The sequence below is a fragment of the Dipodomys ordii genome, unplaced genomic scaffold (genome assembly GCF_000151885.1).
Source record: "Dipodomys ordii isolate 6190 unplaced genomic scaffold, Dord_2.0 Scaffold64, whole genome shotgun sequence".
In the NCBI taxonomy this organism is placed as follows: Eukaryota; Metazoa; Chordata; class Mammalia; order Rodentia; family Heteromyidae; genus Dipodomys; species Dipodomys ordii.
Window position 1 is genome coordinate 6497789 of NW_012267280.1, and position 10981 is coordinate 6508769.

Sequence of the window (10981 nt, forward strand, 5' to 3'; positions counted from 1 at the left end):
AAGGAAGGAAGGAAGGAAGGAAGGAAGGAAGGAAGGAAGGAAGGAAGAAGCTTAATCCATTCTGAAGTCCACTAACCTTTTCCTTTTTTTCTTCTTTTTTTATGTCAGTTCTGGGGCTTAAACTCAGGGCCTGAATACTGTGATCATTTTGCCCAAGGAAGGCTAGCACTCTACCACCTGAGCTATAGCCTCACTTCTAGCTTTTTTGGTAGTTAATTGGAACTAAGTGTCTCATAGACTTTCTGGCTTGGGCTGGCTTTGAAGTGTGGTATTTGGATAGCCTTCTGAGTAGCCAGGATTACAAGCATGGGCCCCTGGTGCCCAGCTCTATTTTTTCTTAAGAAAAAACTAAACAAAAGTTCTTTTTTATGTTGTGCATATTACGTAAACAACTTCAAATCCTTCCTGGAAAATGGCAAGACAGACTCCTAATGAGCAGTTTTCTTCCCTGTCATCAGCACGGCCCTCCAGGTCTCAGAGCACTGGTGCTGGCAGGACTCAGTGCTGTGCTCCTGAGGCTGAGGCTCAGAGGATGCCTGCCTGCTGGGTTTCTGCCTCCAGAAGGAGCTCCTCCCCCTGCAGTCCACATCCTCGGCACAGCCAGCGTCCTAGAAAACAAAGTCTCACTGAACAAGAGACAAGTTCATATCCCTACCTACTGAAAACTCTATTTTTAAAAGTCAACAAGATGGAAATTAGCAAAGAGAAGTATTGAGACACCTCTTGCAAGTCCCACTTCTAACTTCTGATACTTTCCATACTAGCAAATAGAGTTTTATTCCAACACAGTGGGCTTTGGCTGTTCACAGAACCTGGAATTCAGCTTGGCTTCCAACCAGACTTAATTTTTGGCTTGCAGTTAAGAAATAAAGACAAGCTGGTCACTGGTAGCTCACACCTATAATCCTAGCTACTCAGGAAGATTGTAGTTCAAAGCCAGCCTGAACTTGTTTTAAAAGTCTCATCTCCAATTAACTACCAAAAAAAGCTGGAGGTGGAGCTGTCGCTCAACTGCTAGAGCATTAGCCTTGAGCAAAAAAAGCTCAGGGATAGCACACAGGCTCTGAGTTCAAGCCCCTGGACAGGCACCAAAAATAAAATAAAATAAAAATAAGTAAGGACAAGATTCCCAAGGCCTTCCCCACCTGTGGAATCTCAAGTTTCTCTGAAGTGGAGAGAAACGGTGGCCACCAAAGGCCAAGGCACAGGGCCAACTGGTCAATGGGAACAGTGCTGCCTGAGACAGGAGAATAGCTCCTGTGCTGGACAGCCTGTTGGATGCTGCCCGCATTACAGCAGTGTAATGCCCACATTACAGCCGGTGTATGCGATATAGCCAGAGGTGACTGGAAACACACCAGACATGAAGTGCCCCCAGCCCTCCCACCCACCCCGAACTGCCTCATGCCCAGAGAGCTTACCCAGACAGAATCTCACCTTCTGAGGCAGAATTATTATCAAGCAAACTGGTATACCTAACTTCTCAGTGGCTCCATTTTCTAGGTACCATTTTAACTCATCCATTTGTATAAAATCATTTCCCATATAACTAAATAAGGCAAAACTCTAATGGTGGAGTTTTTGGCTAAGAAGCAATCTCTCAGTAAAATTTGAAAATGCTGATATGGAATTGGAAAGAGAGAAAATACTGCAATGCAACCCAGAAAATTCTAAAGTAGGAATCAGAAGTCAGAGAAACATTCTCTGCTCTCTGTAGTTAATCCCGGCACTGTCAGCAGGGAACAGAGCACACATGGAAACAGAGAGAAATGGAAGCAGCTATGAACATGGCCATATGAGAAGAAGGCATGGCCATGTGACTCCTATGACTATGAACACTGGGAAGGTAAGAAGCATAGTCATGTGACTTCATTCAACAGTAAGCTTGGGTTTCTAGCAGGCTTCATATGCACAAGCAAATGGGTCTGTGAGAGGAGTCTTGTACCACCGCCCCTCAGCAAGGAGGTCAGGTGAAGCTCTGAAGGTCAAACAAGCTGGTCACAGAGCCAGCCAAAAAGATAAGGCTCAGCTGAAGAAATGGAAGGCAGATCAATATTTGCCATATAAAATGCATTTAAATATCAATATTCAATGCTAGCAAGATTAGAACTTCACATCTGCGTGTCTAGAGGATGCAAGAAAAACCTGTGCAAAGAATCTTAGGAGTCAGGATCTTCATACTATTCATTCTCAGAAATTCAATTCTTTTGAAATACTGGGGTTTGAACACAAGGCCTTGTATTTGCCAAGCAGGGACCCTACCACTTAGGTCCCTAGTTTTTTTTTACTTGCTTTTTTTTTGATAGGGTCTTACTTTTTATCTAGGTCAGCCTAAACAGTGATTCTCTGAACTATACTTCTGTGTAGCTGGTATGACAGGCATGCACCAGCACATGCGTTCTTTACTGGTTGAGATGGGCTCTCATTACTTTCCCTTCCTCCGTATCTGGCCATCTCCCCAATCTCCACCTCCTGAAGTACAGACATGAATCACCCTGCCTGGCTCCTGAAGTTCACTCTTAACAATGCAATGTATTTTTAGAAGCCAAATATGCACAGAAATCTTTGTGTAAATTAAGACACAATTTATCCCTTGCTCCAACCCGACACTGGATGCTTGCAACGCCACATCTGCTGCCGAGTTATGCGAAGACTAATTAGCTTTTTTAAAGGTGGATGTGCCTGTGACAGAGTTCCCAGGCATTAGAAAGGTGTCATGGTGTTAGGCTGGTGGATGGGGAACCCAGGGCAGTCTATGAGTCTGGGGCCCTTGGTCACATGAAGGCAGTGCACTTTTTCATCAGGATAGAAATGTAAGGTTTTATCTAGATTTTATTACTAAGTGCTGTAGAGCCAGCTAAGCTGGATTTCAGACTTGTGATAGCTGTCCATAGCGTGTACCACATTGCCTTACACTTCCCACTGGGCATAGCCCCATGGCTTGTTCCAGTCTGCTGCGGGCCACCTGGCTTGCAGCCAGGTAGTTGCACAGAATCTGCTGGCTCTGTCTTGTTTTTTGTTTGTTTGTTTGTTTGTTTGGCATTTTTAAGTGGGAACTCCTGTCAATCCATGCACACTGGTAACTGCCTGTGGAGTAACTGCCTGTGGACGGCCAGGCAGAGACAGCTGGCAGAGGAAAGAAGAGGAAAGAGGCTTGGCTCACATTCCCAGCTGTCCTGTGTAAGATCTGGGCAGGCGTGTAGCGCAGGTGGGGAAGGGAGATAGCCTGTCAGAGTCTGTGGAGCTGCAAAGAAGACGTCTTGCATCAAGAGCAAAGTGATGCCTCGTAGTTGGAAGAAATGAAGGAGGCAGATGAGCACCAGCATGATGAGTTGTGGGGCAGAAGCCCCAGGGTGGGGCAGTGGTCAGGTGACTCCAGGGAGTGCTGCCCCCCCCCCGTGGGGTTGTGTGGCAGTTAGAGGCTCAGCAGGCTAGATCCTGTTGGGAGGATGGAGGTGTGTCTTCTCAGAAGTGCTAGGTGCATGGTAATGATCACCCCATATCCTCACGTATGCATGTATGGGGGAGGGGTTGTAAAAAGAATGCATTTCCAATGTCCCGGTTTATTCAGAGGGCAGCACATTCAGAAAACAAACTCTGATCTATTGCTGAACAGAAAGAAAGCTTTGCACCAAAAAAAAAATGTAAGAATAGAAAATTAAAAAGGATGGGGGTCTTCCCACCTCCCTTTTTCGCCCTCTCTCGTCTGCTTCCTCATGTAGCTGTCCTTTCTAATGAAACCATGTGGGTAATCGCAGCTGTCTCTAGTACTGGGTAAAACCCAAAGTGAAGGATGTTCAGTACAAATGGTTTATACTTATATCTGTGTAAACAAACCAAGGGATATTTACTAATTTCCATTTGGCAATTTTACAGAAACTTGTCCCCAAATATCTGAAAGCTACAATTGTATAGGTCTTCTACAAATACGTGATATGAACCATCCCTGGCTCCAACTGGGAGGCAGAACAGTATCTGTTTGCCCAACATGAACACCTATATAATCCTGAGCCATATGCCCACACTAAGTCTCACTGTAAGTACCCCTTCCACCCAGTGATTCACCCCTCCATCCGATGATCCACCTCCTCCATCCAGTGATCCACCACCTCTATCCAGTGATCCACCCCTTCCATCCAGTGATCTACCCCCTCCATCCAGTGATCTACCCCCCATCCAGTGATCCACCTCCTTCCTCTACCTATATAGTGATCTACCCCCACCATCCAGTAATCCACCCCCTCCACTTATAGTGATCCACCCCACCATCCAGTGATCTACTTCCTCCATCCGGTGATCCACCTCCTCCACCTATAGTGATCCACCCCCTCCATCCAGTGATTCACCCCACCATCCAGTGACCCACATCCTCCATCTGGTGATCCACCTCCTCCATCTGGTGATCCACCTCCTCCACGTATAATGATCTGCCTCCTCTATCCAGTGATCCACCCCACCATCTAGTGATCCAGATCTTCCATCTGGTGATCCACCCCATCATGCAGTGATCCACTTCCTCCACCTACAGTGATCTACTTCCTCCATCCAGTGATGGATGATTCACCCATCTCCCAAATCCCATTCATTCCAAACCCAAGTGTCTTTTCCTAACTTACCAGGAAACTGCTGGGGTACCAGCCCCTGTTCTGTCACACTAGGGAACAGTGGCATACTGTGAGTGTCCAAATCACTGCTCTGAGGGCAACCCGCCCCACATCAAAACTTGCTGTCGCCATCTTCCCCTCTACATCTTCACTCCAAAAGCTTCAGTGAGCACCATGGACCCAGGTGGCACCAGGTAGCAGCCTTCCAGTACAGGAAGTCTAGGCTGCCTGAGCTGCTGACAGTGCAGCCGAGCCCCCTCTAGGAGGCACTTTCTAATTACTGCATGTCAACACGTGCCCTCAGACAGCTGACCAAGGCCTGTGGGACCCGCTATGTGTGCACTTCCACTGAGTTATTCATGATGACCCATTGTCCACAGCGCCAGGGGCACAGGACAGAAGTGAGAACCTCCACCCCTGCTCCAATTCCAAAATCTATAACCAAGAACTCTGCTTTTCTTTGTAATTCATAGCATAAACTCTGCTGTAAGTATAGATTACTATTATATATATTCACTTAATCATTATGAGCTAATTAAAAGTAATCTCCAAATAGCAAATCTCCAAACAGGCTGGTTTCAAAGCAGGGTAGAGGTTAGTGTCACCACTTCTTAAAGCTCCCATGAGTCGTGGTGGCTGCTGGCCTTGTCAGACAAGGCCTGAAAACATCAGCTAGCAGGGTCACTAAAAATAGCCAAGCGCCATGGCAGCTCCTCCCAACACCTCTCACTCTCGGACACGCTGGCTAGACTGAGGTAAGGGCAGAATGAAGAGCTGGCCTGGCTTGTCCCTCTTCAGGGAGCAGTTAGAGACCATGGGAACCAGGCAGAAGGAAAACAAACATAGTGAAAAGTTCTAGCAATGGTATCTGGTCAATAACAGGGTGGCATGTCACACATAGCTGTGCTCCTGGACCAGGATCACCCACTGTCACATCCGCAGTCACACCCCAACTTCTACATTAACAAGGAGTCTTCTAGCCTTGGATGAAAGTTTCTGAGGATGTCAAGGACCTACCCTGGACTGACTTAAGACCCATGCACATCCCAAAACAAAGCTTCAGAAAGTCTGCATCAGTATACTGTTTCATAAAGTTTCTTGGTTCCCAGACATTGTATCCCTAATACCCTGCCTGGCCATGTCCTGTACAGACCATGTGGCCTCTACAATGCTTACTGTCTCTCCTTTTCATTCCAGAAAAAGCTCGCATCCCTCCCTCCTGTCTAGAGACAGGACTACTTCCTATGCTCATCAGTAAGATGACTACAAGCACGTGGGTGACTGTAGCTCAACCTGTACCCAAATGCCTGGCTGCCCAGCTGCTTAAGCTCTTGGTGTGATTGACTGCCATAGTTTAGTTCCAGAAGACCAAAGTCATCTGTATTTCAGTTGACTGGCAACTGTAGTATTTAGTTCTAGAACATCAAAGTCATCTGTATTTCAGTTGGGCATCCTGATTGGTCTCCTTGTAGCCAGTGGCCCTTAGGAAACAGGCAGCCTGTAGTAGAGGTTGAGGAGGCGGAGGCAGGCTGAGGAGGAGGAGGAGGAGGAGGAGGAGGAGGAGAAGGAGGAGGAGGTGCTGGTGGTGGTGGTGGCGGTGGCGGTGGCGGTGGAGGCAGAGGCAGCCTATGGAGGTGGAGGTAGCCCTCCAGCCGACCTTGAGGATGCATGCACTAGCAGTGAACCAGGCCAGTCCACTGGGTACCCAACTTCCTCTTGGGCAAAGACAAGGCAAGATGTATTGTGCACAATATGTCACTTATGACAACTTCTGTATGGCACTTGTTTGAAAGATCAGGTCTCACCTTTTTGTTTAGTTTACTGTATTTCTGGTACTGAGCACAGTAGCTGATTTCTAGAGGACTGTCAGTAATTACTGGCAGAATATAGTAGTTAAACCTGCTAAAAACAAGCTATCACTAGGAGCAGTTCAGACCTATCCACGCACATAATGCCAAGTTGTGCACAATATACACGTGATACCTGTAAGTTTTCAAAATGCACAGGGTGGGGAACATTTTTTTCAGCAAAAGGTCATTTGGGTATTTATAACATCAATTGTGGGCACTAGAAAATTATCAGTATAGGCAGGCAGCCTCAGCAGCTGATGAGAGGCACACATCTCTGCTCTGTCCCGTTGTAGGCCCTTGATTCCGTGGATCTCCTGTGTCCTTGCAGGTCAGGCATTCCCCACCAAACAAAAGATTTGCAAGCTCTCTATGAGCGGTCCTCTCCTACTAGCCACATTTGCCACTAGAGCTGGGTATCCAGGGACACACAGCACAGTTTTTATTCTGTCAGGTCTTTTCTTCAAAACAAACAGTAATTTTAAAACCTTACATAGATTCTCTGCTCCTCTTAGCTCTTCAAATTACCCTCCATAATATGTACGTTTCTCCAAGTGTGCAAGCTAGGGCAGCTGGTTTTCTCTGTTGCCTGCCAACCTGGCACCAGCAGCAACATGGCTGGCTGGCCGGCTGCGTGGTAAGGACACGCAGGCAACACAGGCAGGGGCCAGACTAACGATAGCCTGAGCTCATGCACTGGGTGGACCAGGGACTCTCCTGGGAAGAGCTCTTAGGAGCACAATTTCCACTGAGATGATCCCCACAGCAGGGCTCCCTCCCTGCCTTCAGATATCCAGCAGAGCCCCTGGGATCTTCCTACAGACAAAGGATAGAGCCAGCCGCTCCTGTGTGGATGTGCCCCTCTATCATAGCGGGCCTGCATCTCTCCTGACCCCTTTACCCACTTATACCTTCTTTGTAGCAGGAGCTCAGACAACTGACCTACCCCATATTCCATACCCTATACCCATGAGCCATGCTCAGTGTGGCAGGTAGCATCTTCTACAAAGAGGTTTATGTCCTGCAGGGTGGCCCAGGATTGGATCCTCAATGCTGTTTCACTACTCCACTGGCACCCCCTACATCCTCATGTGGTCCTGCACATCTCCTGTGTACACTGTTGTGAGCCAGATGTAGTGGCCTATGCCTGTAATCCCAGCACTCTGAGACAGGCTCAGCTACACAGTGAGTTCCCGGCCAGCCTGAGCTATAGAGTGAGACTCAGCCTCAAAGAAACTAAGAAAAGCCCACATCACAGTCCCTCACAAGAATCAGGAGCGTGTTTAATATGATCATCTTTGTGCACACAAGCCATGATTTCGGGGCTAATTCCTACATATGGACGAGAATATTTACTTTGCCTCAAGAAAGCATATAAGGTGAGCCCAACGCTTACTTGTTAATATTTCAAACAAATAATTAGGAACATGCCGTAAGGACACACTAAATGTAGTCTTCTACATTTCCTTTCCTTTTCATCACCTCAGTGAAATAGATTATACTCCTGAACATGTCATCATAATTTACATGGTGGGCCTCAGCAGGACAGCCTGCAATGCAATGGCACTCAGTGGGTGGGGGCAGGGATTCTCTTCTGTGAGCACCAGGATGGCACTCAGCGGGTCCTGATGACCTGGCCAGCACCACGAGCTCCTCCACAGCTGTGACAGGCTCAGACCGACCCTCTGGCCTCCTCTAACCTCTTCCCTCCCCCAGGTGACCAGGGCCCAAGACCTCCACCAATCACATGGCAAGGACCGGAGCCCATCACAGAGGGCAGCAGAAGATGGTCACTGAGAGCCCACCGTACAGGGATGGCAGATGGTTATGACGTTACTGTCTGGAACTGACTTCTTCCTGCACCGTCCATGCTGGCCATCTGTGAACAACCTCTTGCATTGCTCCTGGTGGTAAACATTCAATGATGGCCTTCCACCATGCTGACCACATGGGGCCTTGCCCTCCTCTGGAAGCCCTCCTCCAGAAGGCTCTGGCATGGCTGCTGGATATGAAGTTCTGGCCTGGTGTGGAAAGCTCTGGCATGCATCAGGAAGAGAGGAAAATCCCCACTGGTTGTTTGCTGGGGAGTGGCTATGCCTGCCTCACCCACGTCTGTCACAGCCTGTTGGAAAAAGCCAGTTCTGCACTGATGCCCACCGGGGTGACAAGTGCATCAGCAGTTATATTCCTCTCGGTCCAGGCTTCACTAGCACATTACGTATTCAGTCTGAACAGTTCTGCCGGCAGTGCCAGCAGTCCAGGCTTCACTAGCACACCGAGTCTGCAGGCTGAATAACTCTACCAGCAGTGCCAAACAGTCCAGGCTTCACTAGGCACACCAAATCTGCAGGCCAAATGACTCCACAGGCAATGCCAAAACTGAAACCCGTATCTGCAGACTGAATGATGCCAGGGCAACACCAAGTGCAGAAACTCGCTGACAGTGGGACAGCCATTTGGATCTTGAATGTGCAAGGCCAAGTGCTGGCCTTCTCTCTCTCTGAGGCCCATGAGGCCAACCTGGAAGTCATGTATCCCCTCCACATGCTACACAGCTGCAAAGAGAACCACAGATACCATTGTAGAACTAAGTTCTCATACTGGTGCAGCAGGCTACACTGCCACACTGAGGAGCACATGGCAGGCTCGTGAGTGGACTGCCTGAGGTCTAGCTCCGGTTCTTTCATGTCTCCCACATCTTGAACCTCAGCTCCAGAGAACTGCAGGGAGCTGGTGGAGAGCACCAGGTCCATGTGCTGACCATGAAGAGGACTGGTGGATAGCACCAGATCCATGTGTTGACCATGAAGAGGACTGGTGGAGAGCACCAGGTCCATGTGCTGACTATGGGGAGGACTGGTGGAGAGCACCTGGTCAATGATGTGCTGACCACGGGAATTGGTGGAGAGCACCAGGTCCATGTGCTGACCATGGAGAGGACTGGTAGAGAGTATCAGGTCCATGTAATAACTGTGGGACCCAGGAGATGCTCACTGCTGAACTCTGATGCCTAGCTGCAGACATGGCCAGCCTCCATGGTCAGCACTGCTCAAGGGCCATCAGCTCTAAGCCTCGGGCCCCCTGCAGTCATTCCCCGGGAATAGCTCCTCCTTGTGAGGGAGAGGACCCAAGGGTATATAAGGGCCCCGCTGGGGAGCTGGTGGTGGCACAGGACTTTCTCCATCCTCTTGCTTCCTCCTTGCACAAACAGTCCTGATAAACACTCGGCACCCTGACATCAGAGCTGCTCCAGAGAAAGTCCTCCACTACCAGCCTTTGCTCCAAGACACAAACTAATTTTTTTTCTCCCTGTCTCCTTTACCCAAGACCACTAACAAATCAAATAAAACAAGACACATACAATCCTAAATTCTCTATGCAAACTCAGCTTCAACAACATGTCTAGCACATAGGTAACAGATGGTCACTCTCCAGGAAGATAAGACACTTGCAAGACCTGACTGTGGCAGAGTTCAGACAAGTCCTCAGGGCCATGCCAGCCCCCACGTGTCAGTGGGAAAGCCACAGCTGGTAGGTCTCTCCACCAGACCTACATCACTTCCAAAGGTGCAAGGTAACAAGCTGAGAAGCAACGATGCTTAGTAAGCTCATGTCGTGGGACTAAGAAGCTACGTACACTTTCGCTCCTGACCTGTACTCACCTATCAGTTTCAGGTCATGCAGCTCTCCAGCGCAAATGTGTGAGTGTCCCCCAATTTTCAATTGTACAACAAAGTGTCTTATTAACAAAGCAAGTGCTAAGAAGGAGGCTATAACCTCTGAAGCCATGCTTTCCTTTCAAAAGCAACAGCAACTGATGAAATAAATCACATCAATTTAGAACAAAAATTATACCACCTTTGGCGAAGCAACAATAATAAACTCACAGAACCTACAAGTTTTTAGGACAGCATTCAAATACAAATAAATCTGATGGATCCATGAATTAAGGATTTTCTAGATAATAAAATCATCAATTTTATAAGTTAGCAGAAGAGGGCTTCTGGAAGGATGCTCACACACAGCACTGCCGTTCTGCAGCTGCTCTTGGGGAGGGGGCCCACAGCTTCCTGAGGCCACACAATGGCTGAGGCTTAACCTCAAACGTGCAGCTATGTGTTCTGCAGCTGTCTGTCTCCTATTGCTAAAGTATTATCCAGTCTAAGTTTAATCAAGACATTCCTCTCTGGAATAATTATTTCTGTCTGAAAGTCTGAGTCTCAGACCTCAGCTCAGAGCAGGCTTGCACAAATGCTCACACTCAAGGACTCACCTAAACCCTTACCATCACCTATTACTTAAGAGAAAAAAATCCTCCCATCTGGTTACATTTTTCATTAAAATTTAATTGATGCTTAAGTTTCAAGAAGTCTTATCATCACCCTGCTAGTGTTTCTCCTGATTAAAAAGTGTTCCTAAAAAATCAAGCTATACAATATCAAACAGTAAATTCCATAAGTAAAATTGCCCATAGGTCGGTTCTGGTTTGGGACGATGCGGAAGTTCTAGAACTTATAGTCAATTTCACAT

General features: G+C 47.8%; 1 protein-coding gene across 1 annotated transcript in view; it reads right to left on the reverse strand.

Annotated features, from left to right (window-relative positions):
- The window catches only part of Atp11a (ATPase, class VI, type 11A), an 86485-nt gene extending 77113 nt beyond the window's left edge, over positions 1–9372 (reverse strand). Inside the window, exon 1 of the mRNA XM_013022718.1 lies at positions 9029–9372. Coding sequence (XP_012878172.1) covers positions 9029–9372 — 344 coding nt within the window. The remainder of the gene's footprint in view (positions 1–9028) is intronic.
- Positions 9373–10981: the final 1609 nt, after the last annotated feature.